Source organism: Phyllobates terribilis, unplaced genomic scaffold, assembly GCF_046119375.1.
Source record: "Phyllobates terribilis strain yellow unplaced genomic scaffold, ASM4611937v1 Scaffold_2__4_contigs__length_985480577, whole genome shotgun sequence".
Taxonomy (NCBI): Eukaryota; Metazoa; Chordata; class Amphibia; order Anura; family Dendrobatidae; genus Phyllobates; species Phyllobates terribilis.
In genome coordinates, this window is record NW_027362762.1 from 175677092 (window position 1) to 175695035 (window position 17944).

A 17944-nucleotide genomic window follows, 5' to 3' on the forward strand; every position below is an offset into this window, starting at 1 on the left:
GGGACAACCCTGATTGACCTAGGGCCCGCAATCCTCGGCATCGGGAGGACGTGTTCCGTCCCAAGGTCCGATTGGATCCCGACTTCCACTATGTTAACCCAGTGTGCTGTCAGCGAGATGTACCGTCCCTGCCCACAAGCACTTGTCCACGTGTCCATGGTTAGGTGGACTTTCCCGGTAACTGCGTTGTTGAGGGCACGGCTAATGTTTTGGGACACGCGCTTGTGTAATGCGGGGACGGCACACCGGGAGAAATAGTGGCGGCTGGGAACCGAGTACCGAGGGACGGCCGCCACCATCAGGTTGCGGACTGCTTCTGTCTCCACGGGCCTAAAAGGCAACATTTCGAGCGCAAGCAGTCGTGAAATGTGGGAATTTAGTACTGTGGCCTGTGGGGCGTTGGCTGCGCATTTGCACTTGCGTTCCAAGGGCTGGGGTATGGAGAACTGAACGCTGCGCTGGGACAAGGACATGGACGTGCTTCCTGATGCTTCTACTTGAGAGTGTGCAGGGCAGGAGGAATCTTCGCATGCACCATGGACAGGGGATTGGCTTGCATGAACAACAGCGGAGAGGAAGAAGCAATGGTGCCACCCGCAGACACTGTTCCTGGACCCTGGGGTTCGGCCTACAAAGTCAGGTGCTTTGCTGCCATGTGTCTGATCATGCTGGTGTTGGTCAGGCTGGTTGTTTTGCCACCCCTGCTGATGCTGGCCTGGCAGGTGGTGCAAATGGCCTTTTTGGGGTTATCGGCACAGTCTTTAAAAAACAACCAGACTCAGGAACACCTAGCAGTTGTACTGGCAACTTCCTTCGTGTTGGTGTTACAGGGAACGGTTGCCTTCTTTCTTTCTGCGGCCATCACACTGCTTCTTCCTGCCTGTTGGGGTGCTCTGCCTCCCTCCCCCTGTGTGCTGCTGTCTTCGCTCTGCATGTCCTCCTGCCAGGTTGGGTAGGTTACTATATTATCCACCACCTCGTGTTCCACTTCCACACTCTGGTCCTCCTTTCTGGCAATTGTGTCTCATCATCGTTCACCTCTTGTGACACTTTCCCACCGTCACCTTCGTGTGACCGTGGCTGCTCAAATATTTGGGCATCGCTACATGCGATCTCCTCTTGCCTCGCTTCAAGTGGACCGGACCAGAGGCCCAAATCTATAAATGGAAAAGTGAACAGCTCTTCAGTGTTCAAGTGTGGGATCATTTGTCTCCGTGCACTCGGCATGGTGGAAGGAAGGAGGATCAGGGTGAGGAATATGCGGTCCAGACTCACAGCTACTGAGACTTGACCGTGTGGAAGACAGGGTGGTGGTGGTGGCTAAGTGACTGGAAGCATTATCCGCTATCCAACCAACAACCTTTTGACACTGCTCTGGGTTCAATAGTGGTGTGCTGCGGTCCCCTAGGAATTGGGACAGGAAGGTCAGGCGAGAAGATGTGGGTGTTTGTTGTGGCTCAATTTTAGCTTGCCCACGACCTTGGCCTCGGCCTCTGCATGCACCATCACCATCACGTCCAATTCCCCATCCCGTGCCACGTGCCTTGCCCATTTTAAATGGAGGACAATATCTTTCACGCTCATAACAAATGACTGAATTTGGAGCGAACTTATATGTGATCCGTGTGACGGACAAACCACAGTTTTAAATACCTGGCCTGTAGATAACTATTTTGAACAGCAATCTGGTGTCAACTGCTTCACTAACACACTGACACAAATTTTTAATGGAGGCCAGAAATGGCAGTATTTTCTGAAAACGTATATGTGATCCGTGTGACGGAGAAAACACGGTTTTAAATACCTAGCCTGTAGGTAACTATTTTGAACAGCAATCTGGTGTCAATTGCTTTACTGACACACTGAAACAAATTTTTAATGAAGATCAGAAATGGCAGTATTTTCTGAAAACGTATATGCGATCCGGGTGACGGAGAAAACACAATTTTAAATACCTGGCCTCTAGCTAACTATTTTGAACAGCAATCTGGTGTCAAAAACTTTGCTGACACACTGAAAATTTTTTTAATGGAGGCCAGAAATGGCAATATTTTCTGAAAACATATATGTGATCCATGTGACGGAGAAAACACAGTTTTAAATAACTGGCCTGTAGGTAACTATTTTGAACAGCAATCTGGTGTCAATTGCTTCACTGACGCACTGAAACAAATTTTTAATGGAGGCCAGAAATTGCAGTATTTTCTGAAAACGTATATGTGATCCGTGTGACAGAGAAAACACAGTTTTAAATGCCTGGCCTGTAGGTAACTATTTTGAACAGCAATCTGGTGTCAAAATCTTTGCTGACACACTGAAACAAATTTTTAATGGTGGCCAGAAATGGAAGTATTTTCTGAAAACGTATATGTGATCCGTGTGACGGAGAAAACACAGTTTTAAATACCTGGCCTGTAGGTAACTATTTTGAACAGCAATCAGGTGTCAATTGCTTCACTGACACACTGAAACAAATTTTTAATGAAGGTCAGAAATGGCAGTATTTCCTGAAAACGTATATGTGATCCGTGTGACGGCGAAAACACAGTTTTAAATGCCTGGCCTGTAAGTAACTATTTTGAACAGCAATCTGGTGTCAAAAACTTTGCTGACACACTGAAAAATTTTTTAATGTAGGCCAGAAATGGCAGTATTTTCTGAAAACGTATATGTGATCCGTGTGATGGAGAAAACACAGTTTTAAATACCTGGCCTGTAGGTAACTACTTTGAACAGCAAACCAGTGTCAAAAACTTTGCTGACACACTGAAACAAATTTTTAATGAAGGTCAGAAATGGCAGTATTTCCTGAAAAAGTACAGTACAGACCAAAAGTTTGGACACACCTTCTCATTTAAAGATTTTTCTGTATTTTCATGACTATGAAAATTGTACATTCACACTGAAGACATCAAAACTATCAATTAACACAAGTGGAATTATATACTTAACAAAAAAGTGTGAAACAACTGAAAATATGTCTTATATTCTAGGTTCTTCAAAGTAGCCACCTTTTGCTTTGATGACTGCTTTGCACACTCTTGGCATTCTCTTGATGAGCTTCAAGAGGTAGTCACCGGAAAGGGTCTTCCAACAATCTTGAAGGAGTTCCCAGAGATGCTTAGCACTTGTTGACCCTTTTGCCTTCACTCTGCGGTCCTGCTCACCCCAAACCATCTCAGTTGGGTTCAGTTCTAGTGACTGTGGAGGCCAGGTTTTCTGGCATAGCACCCCATCACTCTGGTTCTTGGTCAAATAGCCCTTACACAGCCTGGAGGTGTGTTTGGGGTCATTGTCCTGTTGAAAAATAAATGATGGTCCAACTAAATGCAAACCAGATGGAATAGCATGCCGCTGCAAGATGCTGTGGTAGCCATGCTAGTTCAGTATGCCTTCAATTTTGAATAAGTCCCCAACAGTGTCACCAGCAAAGCACCCCCACACCATCATAACTCCTCCTCCATGCTTCACGGTGGGAACCAGGCATGTAGAGTCCATCCGTTCACCTTTTCTGCGTCGCACAAAGACACGGTGGTTGGAATCAAAGATCTCAAATTTGGACTCATCAGACCAAAGCACAGATTTCCACTGGTCTAATGTTCATTCCTTGTGTTCTTAAGCCCAAACAAGTCTCTTCTGCTTGTTGCCCATCCTTAGCAGTGGTTTCCTAGCAGCTATTTTACCATGAAGGCCTGCTGCACAAAGTCTCCTCTTAACAGTTGTTGAAGAGATGTGTCTACTGCTAGAACTCTGTGTGGCATTGACATGGTCTCTAATCTGAGCTGCTGTTAACCTGCGATTTCTGAGGCTGGTGACTTGGATAAACATCCTCAGAAGCAGAAGTGACTCTTGGTCTTCCTTTCCTGGGCGGTCCTCATGTGAGCCAGTTTCTTTGTAGCGCTTGATGGTTTTTGCAACTGCACTTGGGGACACTTTCAAAGTTTGCCCAATTTTTCGGACTGACTGACCTCCATTTCTTAAAGTAATGATGGCCACTCGTTTTTCTTTACTTATCTGCTTTTTTCTTGCCATAATTATTATTATTATTATTTATTATTATAGCGCCATTTATTCCATGGCACTTTACATGTGAAAAAGGGGTATACATAAAAGAACAATTACAGTAATCTTGAACACAATGTGACAGCGACTGGTACAGGAAGAGCGAGGTCCCAGCCCGCGAGGGCTCACAATCTACAAGGGATGGGTGAGGATAGAGCTGGTCATCCAGCGGTGTGGTGGATCAGTGGTTACTGCAGTTTGTAGGCTTGTCGGAAGAGGTGGGTCTTCAGGCTCCTTTTGAAGGTTTCCACGGTAGGCGAGAGTCTGATGTGTTGGGGTAGAAAGTTCCAGAGTAGGAGGGAAGCCATAATACAAATTCTAACAGTCTATTCAGTAGGACTATCAGCTGTGCATCCACAAGACTTCTGCACAACACAAGTGATGGTCCCGACCCCATTTATAAGGCAAGAAATCCCACTTATTAAACCTGACAGGGCTCACCTGTGAAGTGAAAACCATTTCCGGTGACTAACTCTTGAAGCTCATCAAGAGAATGCCAAGATTGTGCAAAGCAGTCATCAAAGCAAAAGGTGGCTACTTTGAAGAACCAAGAATATAAGACATATTTTCAGCTGTTTCACACTTTTTTGTTAAGTATATAATTTCACATGTGTTAATTCATAGTTTTGATGCCTTCAGTGTGAATGTACAATTTTCAAAGTCATGAAAATAGAGAAAAATCTTTAAATGAGAAGGTGTGTCCAAACTTTTGGTCTGTACTGTATATGTGATCCGTGTGACGGCGAAAACACAGTTTTAAATGCCTGGCCTGTAGGTAACTATTTTGAACAGCAATCTGGTGTCAAAAACTTTGCTGACACACTGAAAAAAAATTTAAAGGAGGCCAGAAATGGCAGTATTTTCTGAAAATGTATATGTGATCCGTGTGACGGAGAAAATACAGTTTTAAATAACTGGCCTGTAGGTAACTATTTTGGACAGCAATCTGGTGTCAATTGCTTCACTGACACACTTCAACAAATTTTTAATGAAGGTCAGAAATGGCAGTATTTCCTGAAAACGTATATGTGATCCGTGTGACGGAGAAAACACAGTTTTAAATACTTGGCCTGTAAGTAACTATTTTGAACAGCAATCTGGTGTCAATTGCTTCACTGACACACTCTAAACAAATTTTTAATGAAGGTCAGAAATGGCAGTATTTCCTGAAAACGTATATGTGATCCGTGTGACGGAGAAAACACAGTTTTAAATACTTGGCCTGTAAGTAACTATTTTGAACAGCAATCTGGTGTCAATTGCTTCACTGACACACTCAAAACAAATTTTTAATGAAGGTCAGAAATGGCAGTATTTCCTGAAAACGTATATGTGATGCGGGTGATGGAGAAAACACAGTTCTAAATACCTGGCCTGTAGGTAACTATTTTGAACAGCAATCTTGTGTCAATTGCTTCACTGACACACTGCAACAAATTTTTAATGAAGGGCAGAAATGGCAGTATTTTCTGAAAACATATATGTGATCCGTGTGACGGAGAAAACACAATTTTAAATACTTGGTCTGTATGTAACTATTTTGAACAGCAATCTGGTGTCAATTGCTTCACTGACACACTGCAACAAATTTTTAATGAAGGTCAGAAATGGCAGTATTTTCTGAAAACGTATATGTGATCCGTGTGACGGAGAAAACACGGTTTTAAATACCTGGCCTGTAGGTAACTATTTTGAACAGCAATCTGGTGTCAATTGCTTCACTGACACACTGAAACAAATTTTTAATGAAGGTCAGAAATGGCAGTATTTCCTGAAAATGTTTATGTGATCCGGGTGATGGAGAAAACACAGTTTTAAATATCTGGCCTGTAGGTAACTATTTTGAACAACAATCTGGTGTCAATTGCTTCACTGACACACTGAAACAAATTTTTAATGGAGGCCAGAAATGGCAGTATTTTCTGAAAACGTATATGTGATCCGTGTGGCGGAGAAAACACAGTTTTAAATACCTGGCTTGTAGGTAACTATTTTGAACAGCAATCTTGTGTCAATTGCTTCACTGACACATTGAAACAAATTTTTAATGGAGGCCAGAAATGCAGTATTTTCTGAAAACGTATATGTGATCCGTGTGACGGAGAAAACACAGTTTTAAATAGCTGCATTTCATAATATGGAAAGGACCTGGCTGTATTCTGCAGTGCCAACAAGCAAATGGTGCAGAAAAACTGTGTTCTCTGGATTGCTTTTCAAGCAAATAATGAGGATTAAGATTCCAAAAAAATTATTCCTGGCCCCTGAGACCTGGGCCTGGAATGGAGCCTCTTGTGCTATACGCACTGCAGTCTGCTATATACACTGCCTGCCTGCCATATACACTGCCTGCCTATTTCTGCAGATGGATTAATCTTCAGAAGGGCTCTTTGTTGAGATGGATATGTGTCTCTAATATAGTTTGGTACATCTACACTAACTAGAAACAAGCAAATCTCTCCCTAGCTCAGCAGCAGCTCTCCCTACACTGTCTGATTCCGGAGTGACTGTGACGATATAGACCTGATGATGCTGTGTGGCCAGCCAATCACTGTAATGCCACAATCCACATGGCTACGGCATTACAGTGAGTGGCAGGCAATTCCTGCATGTTCGCTGGCGCTCTAAAGAACGCCAAACATGCAGGGAGGAGACCCGAGCTCCCGCCGAGCAACCCCGGAAATACTCGGCGAGCACCGAGCAGTAGCGAACATGCTCGCTCATCACTAGTACTGACGGTATTTTCTGGCGCTGTATTCATGTACTGATGGTGGTTCTGCTGCTGCATTCATGTACTAATGGTGGTTCTGGAGCCACACTCATGTGCTGACAGTGGTTCTGATTTTATACACATGTAGTAATCCATAACGTGCTCCATGGCTATTTTACAACTTAAAAATCCTCATAATTTAAAGATTTGAGATTATGAGTAGGATTTGGCGAGTTTCAGCCCCCAAAACTCAGTTTACGTTAGCATGGTTTTTTGATTAGAAACTCTCCAAATCATCCTCAAATACTCAAAACTTGGTTCTGGTAAACTATTAAGTGATGGTGATTCTGGTGATGTATTCATGTAAGTAATCCTTTCAGATTTTTTGCGGACCTCGGGATTGGTTCAGTAGGGCAATGTGGCACTTGGACCAAAAAATGTTGTGCACCCCTGGCCTAAGACGATACATAAGCACTGACTTACTCTCTGCAGATGCTACACATTCATTGGTTTCAATTTTCAGTGTTGTTGGTAAGGATAAGGCAGGAGGAGTCATTGATTTTCTTTCTTCTTCATCTCTTTCTATTTGGGAGGAAATTTCAATCTCTGCGTGGGGTTGCTCATGACTGTCCCCTGCTAAAAACAAGTAGAAAAAAAATCTGAAAAAAAATTCATATGATATTAATCATTACTGTAAAATGCTATATTGAAGAATAGGTACACTTACGTAACAAATGTTTTTTTTATTTTTTATTATATCTACAGTGCATCTAAACCAAAAATGAAACACAGTTATAATAGTCTTTGTAAAAAATCTACTGCCATTTTGTGGCATGGGTTATAAATTCTAAACAGTTATTTAATCTCATAGCAGCATGATGTAGGCAAAGAGACCCTGAATCCAACTATGTATCACTTAGTTTACTGGGTGCAGCCGTTGTGACACAATCAGAGTTCTTAGATTTAGCAATGCTGCAAAACTGAGGAAACTAACTCGTCCCAAACCAGGCTCTGTATTTACATTATCTTTTAAGAGTGAGCTGCTTATTAAAGGAGGGGGTGGAGTCAGACTAACATGACTCCAACCCCTGTAGTCCAGGCAATGATAATCACTAGGTGATAAAACCTTCATTGTAAGTAAACAATAGCACACAGCCTGATTAGTGACACAACCTTGAAATCTGTGCTGTCCACAGATTATATAGCAAAAACCTGCTGACAGACTCCCTTTAATCCCTTTAAGTGGTCATTGTCGCTTTAACAAACTTTGCATAAATCAATAGTACAACCAAATATAAGAATATTTGTAATATATCTTAGAGAAATATGCTACTTTCTCCACTTAAAAGCCACTTCTCATGAAATCATCATTGACTTTGTAAAACAACTAAAATCTGTCCTACTAGAGACTGGACTGCCAGCTCAACAGAAGGATCAAATTACAGTTGCCCAATGCCCATATAGGCCTATCAAGGGGGGAGAGGACGGAAAGAGCAGTGTGAGAAGCAGAGTGAAAGAGTAACACAGGCCATGCTTCTGCATTCTAGTAAAAGTTTTATCTCACTCTATTGCTGGATTCACAGCTATACTGCTTAGTACTGCTGTGTAATGTCTTCCATCAGCAGTCAACTGAGATAAGAATCAGGTAGTAAAATTCAGCCCCCCAATCCGGAATTATACAAAGCTCACTATTCAGGGAACTGGTAGATCTGCAGCAGATAAAATAGGGATCTTATCAAAATAGGAAAAAGAAAGGATTGGATCCAGCTCCCAATTCATATTTCCACAATGTATTAAAACCAATAGTCCTTTATTAAAAATATTTAAAAAAAGGTGAAAAAATTAAAACGCAACCAGAGCGTTTTTAGGCTTTGGTATCTGAAACGCTTTCGAAACTCAGATACCAAAGCCTAAGAATGCTCGGCATTCAAAACGCATCTGGTTGCATTTACATTTTTTCTGCCTCCGTCCCCCACCACCTCTTGGTAGACGTTTCCCCACCACCTGTCATCAAGTTTGTCACATTTCCCCTTTTTTAAAATGTTTATAATAAAGGACTATTGGTTTTAATACACCGTGGAAATATGAATTGGGAGCTGGATCCAATCCTTTCTTTTCCTACATTGACTGACGCCCTGCGGTAGCGTGGATCACAAGCTTCTCTGCAAGACATGCAGCATCGAAGGGTGAGTTGGTATATTCTCCTCTCTACTTATCTTATCAAAATAACAATAAGGCGCCCAGTAAGTGTCACACTGCTAGAATCAGGTTCTCAGCTCCTAGATCATCTTGCTCTCACATGGGATAGCAAAAACATGATGACAGATTTCTTTTAATTTGTTCATATGGCAATGATATGTTTATGGTTCAATTGGAAGCTCACAATAAATGATTTGCTAAAAATGAAAACATAATTGACATGCACAAATGTTGGTAAAGTTGCCTAGTTCAATTAGGAATATGGATGTGAGCATCATTTGTGTCATGTTTGCACTGTTCGTGAAAGCTGGCAGTTGTTAGTAGGATTTCCACAGACAAGCTTAGCGCTAGCCACTCCATTTATCCGATCCAAGGGCTTAACTTAGCCTTCACTCTTTAATCCCTCTACAGGGATCTGAATTCACACATTGGCCCCTGAGCTGGAGCCAAGAAATAAAATTGTTGTAGTAAGCTGCTGGCAGGTGAAGCAAGCTGGCAGCAACAGGGACAAAATTGTAAAGCAAGGGGTGGTCAAAATACAATTTTAGATCAGAAAACAGGATTAACAAAGTGGCATAACAGGAGCAAAGGAAGAGAGCTGTGAACAGGTTTATTTGAGCTATATAGCTGGCAGCCAGAGACTGTCTGCTGGGGTTTATATAGAAAGGCTGTCCATGGCTCCCAGCAGAGAACTAATTACCAGCTCACTGCAGGAAAACACAGGTGGGCAAGAGAGCGACAACTAGTCTCAACAATCTTAAAGCTAAACAACTACAGACTGCAGTCCTCCAGCAGTAATCACAGTATTAGTGCTGCACCACCTAGCGACCAGGGAAGAAGTAACAGTAGTATGTTCAGACTTGGATGTGACAATTTGCATGAACAATCACAATGATGATGGAAGTCCATGCCTCAGAGACTGCAAGCTGTTATTAAAGCCAGAGGTGGTGCAACAAAATACTAGTGATGTATTGGAGTGTTCTTTTGTGTGTTTGTTTTTCATGATTCCATAATTTTTTCCTCAGAATTGAGTGATTCCATAACTTTTTTCCTTTGCTTGGTCTGAAAAAAATTACCCTTACTGAGTACCACATTTTTAATCTTGATTTCTTTTAGTGTTTCTTAAAGCCCTAAAGTTGCCATTTGAAATGACTTTAGTTCTGTGCCGTGTCTGTGATCTGCTTTTTTAAATAACTTTAAACAACTGAATGAACATCCTCCGAGCCTGCATACCAGCATGAGGGGTGCCTGGCATACCAGGATGGGGATCAGGGGCAGCCATGCATACCAGGATGGGGGATTGGGGTGCCATGCATACCAGGATGGGGAATTGGGGTGCCATTCATACCAGGATGGGGATGGGGCCACGTATAACAGGAAGGAGGGGGCCATATATACCAGGATGGGGGATATTAACAGAATTGGGGGACATTACCCCTATAACAGTGTCAGCAGCAGACCCCCTCCCCCTTAACAGTGCATCATGACAACATTTTTTTCTTAATTTTTTTTTATATTTTCCTCCTCTAAAACTTAGGTGCGTCCTATGGTCCGGTGTGTCTTATAGTCTGAAAAATACAGTATATTCTTTTTTATTGGTACAAATCCATAAAAATGTTTGTGAATACAGGAGGGTTTACATAGTAAAATCGACTGTTGCATTTCCAGGGGCTGTATCGCCCTTAGTCACAGTGTAAGGGCTCGCTCTCACTTCCTATTAAATCGGACGAATGCAATCTGTTAAAAAATCGGATTGCATTCAGACCAATTTAATCCTATGATGGTGTGCACAGTGGCTTTTTTTCCAGCTCCGGTCAAATTGCGATCGGGCTAGAAAAAAATCGCAGCATGCTGCAATTGCATGCTGGATTCAGATCGCCCGCACCCATATAAGCCTATGGGTGCGTGTGAAACATTGCACTGCACTCGGATATCACCTGAGTGCAGTGCGATTCCCGTCGATGCCAGCTGTAGAGGAGATGGAGAAATTACTTTCTCCATCTCCTCCGCAGCTGTGCTGAGATCCTCTCTGTGCAAGAAGATCGCAGCATGGAGCACTGACACTCTGCTCCCGCTCGCTGCAGAGCAGGAGCCGAGTTTCATTAGCAGATCGCATCTGATGCTCTTGCATCGGATGCCATACGCTAGTGGGACCTCGGCCTAAATGTAAGATACACAGACCCTCTTTTTAATTGGAGGCTGTTACATGTTAATGTTCACATACGTTATTAAATGAAAGATTAATCATGTTTAAAATTCATGCCGTTTAGCTGTGTTGAATCAAGCTCTAGATTCCAATAAGCATCTCTCACCAACAGACGTCTCCGCTAATTGCCCCCCATGTGTGATCTATTAACCCTTTCTATAGCAAACTAAAAAAATTAACATTAGCCTCATGTTGTTCAACAAAATGTTTAACCGTGCCTGAATAGGAGGCATTTCTCATGTTGCTAGCAAAGATGCACCTATAATGGGTCAAATCAGATTTTAATAAAACCATCTAATCTTTAAAAGATTTTTTTTTAAAAATTCTTAAAATGCATCTAATTTATCACAGTGGCTCAAGCTAGATGACATGTACCATTAACCCCTTTCCGACATGTGCCATACATGTACGGCACATGTCGGGTCTCTCCCTTTGGTGCCGGCTCCAGGGCTGAGCCCACACATTTCCGGGGACATGACAGCTGATCTAATCAGCTGTCATATGCCCCTACTATCTGCGAGTGGAATCGCTATCCACCAGCGGCTGTTAACATGTTAAATCTATGACAGCGGCATTTAACATGGCTGCGGCTGAAGGATGTCATAAGTCCCGTCCAAAATAGTAAAAAATAAATAAAAGTTTAAATCACCCCCCTTTTGCCCCATTCAAAATAAAACAATAAAAAAACAAACAAATATACACATATTTGGTATCGCCGTGTTCAGAATTGCCTGATCTACCTACATATAAAAATAATTATTCCGATAAGTGAACGAGGTAATGAGATAAAAAATCAAAACGCCAGACTTACTTTTTTTGGTTGCCGCAATATTGCAATAAAATGCAATAATGGGCCGTTAAAACATCATATCTACCCCAAAATGGTATCAATAAAAATGTCAGCTTGGCGCGCAAAAAATAAGCCCTCACCCGGCCCCTGATCCCAAAAAAAGGAGCAGCTACGGATCTCGGAAGATGGCAACTTTTTTTTTTTTTTAACAAACTTTGGATTTTTTTTCACCACTTAAATAAAAAAGAACCTATACATGTTTGGTATCGACAAACTCGTAATGACCTGGAGAATCAAAATTGCAGGTCAGTTTTAGCATTTAATGAACATGGTAAAAAAAAACAACTGTGGAACTGCACTTTTTTTTGCAATTTTACTGCACTTGAGATTTCTTTCCTATTTTCCAGTACACGATATGGTTAAACCAATGATGTCTTTTAAAATTTCAATTTGTCCCGCAAAAAATAAGCCCTCGCATGGCCATATTGACAGAAAAATAAAAAATGATGGCTTTGGAAAGAAGTGGAGCAAAAAACTAAAGCGTAAAAACGGAAAATGGCCGGGGGTGAAGGGGTTATGTTAGACTAGAAAGTCTAAAGATGCATTAAGTTTATTACATACTTTAATACTCCTGATGTGGAGCCCCAACCCAGCATGCATGCAGCTTCTTCAGGGATGGTCCAATGTCCAGCGTTGGGGTGTATATACAGGGTTGTCCAAGAAGTAGGTGGACAGAAAGTGTAATAAGGTTATGAAGGGGGAGATTTATCAAACAATCAGATTCCACTTCTCATTCCTCACAGACTCTTTGGAAAATGAAAGGTGGAATCTGATTGGTTGCTAAGGGCAACTGAGCCAGTTTCACAGATCTAGTTTTTACAGATAGATCTCCCCCAAATCTGTTTTCTTTTCAGATAATTCAGATAACACATAATGGCAAATAATTTAAATACGGATCAAAGAAAATGGATTTTAACAGAGTATTGGAAATCTCAAAATGCTGAAACCGTTAGAGCAAATTGGGTTGAAACATTTGGTACTCAAGGCCCAAAGAGACAAACCATTTACCGCATTCGTGACAAATTCAATGCCACTGGCTCAATCCTTAATGCTCCAAAAACTGGTCGACCCAAAACAGTCTGTACAGAAGATAATAAACAACTTGTTGCTGAAACATTTGTTCAGAGTCCAAAAAAGTCCACCAGAAGAGCCTCTTTGGAATTGGGAATTTCACGAGCTTCTATCATGCGAATCCTGAAATCTATTGGGTGGAAAACTTATCGTCCACGTCTAATTCATGGTTTATTGGAGGATGATCCAGACAGGCGGCTGAAATTTAGTGACATTATGCTTAACGAAATTGAAGAAAATCCAGTAATTTTAGATAACATTATGTGGAGTGATGAAGCTTCTTTCAAATTATCCGGCCATATTAACAGACATAATTGTATTTACTGGTATAGTGAGAACATGCATTTAACATTAGAGCAACAACTAAATGAGCCTGGTGTCAATGTTTGGGCTGGTATTTCAAGTTTTAGTGTTTTAGGACCAATATTTTTTGATGAAACAGTCACAGGAGATAGGTATCTCGAAATTCTAATGAATCAAGTTGTTCCCCAGTTACAGCAACAGCCTAATTCAAATGACCATTATTTCCAACAAGATGGGGCCCCTCCACATTATTCAAGAGTAGTTTTGAGTAGTGTTGAGCCACCCCCGTAGTGTTTGAGTTCGGTTCGGTTCGTCGAACACCCGTGTGTTAGCCGAACTGTTCGTCGAACTGTTCGTCGAACACCTTCGAACACCGTTAAAACCAATGGCAGGCAAACAAAAACACATAGAAACACATAGAAAACACCTTCAAAGGTGTCCAAAAGCTGACAAACTGCTCAGAAGACACAACTAACACATGGAAAAGTGACAAGTACATATAGTCATGCGGAAAGAAAAGAGGTGGAGGAGTAAAAGGAGGGGGAGACACAGATATAGGCATGTCATGCCCTTCTAAAATCCAAAAAGTGAGAAGCCGACACGTTCAGTCCGCTCCTGCCCGTGCCACCTCCGTGTCGCCGGGTTTGTGCCAGAGCCGTGGTGAACCCTGACAGCCAGCCCCCCTCTCCCAATACTGGTGCCTGTCCGCTGGTGGGTCGAGCGAGCCCCCCTGTGGTGGAGGCAGCTCTAAGCTTTTTAATTTAAATTGTCTCTCTAATTTGAATGAATACACTTTAAATCCATTTACAACGATCTATTGGAGGGCAAGTCTCATGCCAGCAGCCGCGTAATTCCAGCTCCAGTAGCGTCCACTAAAGCTGCTGCAGTTAAAAAGGTTTTATAAGGATCGAGCTCGGCTGTCCACCGCAAGGCATCCTACTGCCAGTCCCAGCCCCTATGCCTTGCGGTGCCTCCTGATGCTCTTCACTGAGTATCCCGTGGTCCCGAAGCATTTCCTTTGAAAAAATTAAGTGTCCAAACTACAGGTGGTGTAGCTTGCTTAACAGCCGGGATAATCCGCTGACTAGCAGACACTGCTACTAGGCACAAAGTATTTCCTGGGCTAGATGCAGTTAAAAATTTGTAATTAGATACTCTCGTTGGATGCTGAGAAAGCATTCCATAGAGTCTCCTGGCACGCCATATATGATTCTCTTAAAAAGCTTGGGGTAGGGGTCTAGGGGACCCTTTTATAGCCAAAATCACGGCCCTGTATCACAATACGTCACCTAGGCTGAAGATAAATGGAACTGTAGCACCCTGAGGGCTCGGTTGCTACAGAGGTATTGCACCTCACCCAGAGGTGTGATATCTCACTCTCAGGTAAGGATGGAGTGTGGATCAGGACCCGACACCTGCATGCATTACACCACATTGCCGTGGGGCAGGGCGACCAATATGCCTCTGAGATGGGCACGACAGTCCCTGTCCCTGGCTGGAGTGGGGGGAGGGAACACTGAGGAAGGGGAACCCTGTAGTGCAGGAGCAGGGAGGAAGCAGTTCCTGGGTGCATTGAGAAGGGAGTATAAAAGGTGGGCACCATCTTAGTTCAGTGCAGAGAAGTCTGAGCAGAAGTGGCAGGGAGCAGGGGCTCTGCATGAGCTCTGCTCCGGAGGCGGGCCTAGTAACAGAGGCCCAGGCCTGGAAGAGGGAGAAGGAAGGAAGAGGAGCGGAGAAGGCTCCAGGAACGAGGAATGAAGGGATACCAGCGGTGCGGACGGGCGAGTCGCCACCGCACGCCCGAATCCACCTGCGTTGAGGGGTCAGGCCAAAGGGGGAGACCGGTCCCCGAAACTAGTGGAGGCAGGAAACGACCCTCAGCTAGAAACCGGAGGCTGTGACATTTTATGTGGCGCAGCCCCTCGCTACACCCGCTAGGAAGGCACCACATAGGGTCAGGGAAACTGGCGCCAAGTTTACCAAGAGGAGGCCCGAGGCAGCCGGACAGAAGGGTTGGTAAGAAAGGCCAGACAAAGGACACACAAAGGGGGTCCTGTGAAGCGCTCCAAAGTTATCTGGGAGTTGTCTGAGCCCCTCACCTGGTGAGCACAGTACGACGTGGGCAGCCGTTACCTGCAGACGTGGTCTGGATAATAAGAACTGTGAGTAAAGGCCCTGGACTGCATCACTGACTCCGTGTCGTTACTGCTGCTGCCCTGCACCATCACCCCCATCCTCCGCATACACTGCCCTGAGGCTATACTCCTCCCGTGGGGAGTTATGCTACGCTCTGCTGCACCCACAACACCAGCCTCAGCGGTCTGCCCTGCAGCGGCGGTTCACTCTGACCGCAATCCACGGGTGGCGTAGTCGGACATTTAAACATCAAAACCACATAAATAGTTCCGCCACTGGTTTGACCACCCTGAGCCACGGAACCGGGTCGCCGCCACGAAGACTACAACCACCAGCATCCACCAAAAAGGGTCCGGCTCCGGGTGTCCCAAGGCCCAGGGGGTGCATCAGAACATTTTCATCACCTTTCACAATCACCAATGGGACAAGGCAGGGATGTCCTCTGTCCCCTCTCTTATACATCCTAGTGACGGAGCACCTGCTCTCATCAATTCCCCATAACCCCAATATTAGGTGGATTGAGGTGGGAGGCACCGAGTACAAGTGCTCTCTATTTGCTGATGATGTCCTAGTATATATCACTCAATCACATATATCCATCCATGCTGTTATGGCTGAAATAGATCACTTTGTTACATGGTCAAATTTTAAAATCAATGCAGCGAAGTCTGAGGCCCTCGATGTCTCCCTCCCCAAATCCATATAGGATTCCATCCAGTCCAACTTTCCCTTTGCCTGGCCCTCACAGGGTATCAAATACTTAGGAATTCCTATTCATAGAGACCTCTCCCATCTATGTTATCTTAATTTTGGGCCCTTTATTGAACAACTCCATACAGACCACGGTTGGCAAGTTAGAACTGTAAGATTCACTACGTGAACCACTGGTGTTTTGTGGAAAAGCACATGTACACTGTGTTCCAAATTATTATGCAAAAAGTGTTTAGGAGTGATAAGGGAAGAATTTGTTTGTTTGTCAGTTAAACTCATTGATGGTGATGTGTGTCAGGGCTCTTTATATCACTGTAAGCAATTGCAGACACCTGTGCTAATTAGTTTGGCAGGTGTGTCCAATGAAAGGCAAAACTACTTAAGAAGGCTGTCTCACATTATTAAGCAGCCTACATTTTCTGCCAAAATGGGAAAGAAAAAGGATGTGTCAGCTGCTGAGAAGCAACAAATTGAGGAGTGTTTAGATCAAGGCATGACTACAATCAATATTGTGCGATGATCAGGATGAAGTGTCTTGGCAATCAAGAAGTATGTAGCTGATTCACAGTACACACGTGTGCGTGCTGATAAGGGCAAATTGAGGACTCTTTCCTACAGGCAATTACGTCAGGTTAAAAGAGCAGCGGCAAAAAAGCCTTGTCATAGCAGCAGACAAGTTTTTGAAGCTGCTGGTGCCTCCAACGTCCCCCGAACAACAAGATGCAGGGTCCTTCAGAGGTTTGCAGCTGTGCATACGCCATCCTGTCGACCTCCTCTATCCACTTCACACAAGGAGAAACGGCTCCAGTGGGCCAAACATTACATGAAGACTGATTTCAAAACTGTTTTGTTCACGGATGAGTGCCGTGCAGCGCTCGATGGTCCAGATGGATGGAGTGGAGGATGGCTGGTTGATGGACACCCCACGCAAACACGGCTACAGCGCCAACAAGGAGGAGGTGGAGTAATGTTTTGGGCTGGAATCATGGGGAGAGAGATTGTCGGCCCCTTTAGGATCCCTGAAGGCGCTAAAGATGAACTCCATAATGTATGTGGATTTTCTCAAACAGCACTTCTTGCCATGGTTCAAGAAGAAGAACCGTGTATTTCACAGCAAGATCATTTTTTTGCATGATAATGCACCATCTCATGCTGCACATAAAACATCTGCATCTCTGGCTGATATGGGCATAAAAGGGGACAAACTTATGGTGTGACCCCCATGCTCCCCTGACCTCTACCCCATTCAGAACCTCTGGAGCATCATCAAAAGGAGTGTCTATGATGGCGGGAGGCAGTTCACATCTAAGCAACAGCTCTGGGAGGGTATTCTGTCCTCATGCAAAACAATTGAAGCAGAAACCATCCAAAACCTGACAAATTCAATGGACGAGAGAGTTCAGAAGCTCCTTTCGAACAAGGGGTCCTATGTGAAAATGTAACATCACCTAGAATAAAGTTTTGAGTTGAAAACTGTTTGATTTCAGTTTCTAATAACCTGCTAATGCTTATAATTTCAAAAATGACCATTTTTTGGTCTTTATTAAAATGAAAAGGTTGATCGAAAAGTTTGGGGGATCTAAGAGTGTGGCAACCCAGTAGTCATGATTACTTCGAATTCTGACAATATGAGGGTCATGTTGCAGGTAGTGCAGCAAGAAGGCACTTATGTGTCTTGCGCATCTCGGAGCCCCAAAAT

At 43.5% G+C, this 17944-nt stretch overlaps 1 protein-coding gene across 3 annotated transcripts in view; it reads right to left on the minus strand.

Moving 5' to 3' along the window:
• LOC141200706 (zinc finger E-box-binding homeobox protein zag-1-like) overlaps nt 1-17944 on the minus strand; it is a 188756-nt gene that overhangs the window by 49493 nt on the left and 121319 nt on the right. Inside the window, exon 2 of one of the 3 annotated variants that reach the window (XM_073663321.1) lies at nt 7253-7402. In XM_073663321.1, coding sequence (XP_073519422.1) covers nt 7253-7402 — 150 coding nt within the window. Of the gene's footprint in view, nt 1-7252; nt 7429-17944 lie in introns of all 3 variants that reach the window. The other 2 variants (XM_073663319.1, XM_073663320.1) reach the window with 2 other exon arrangements.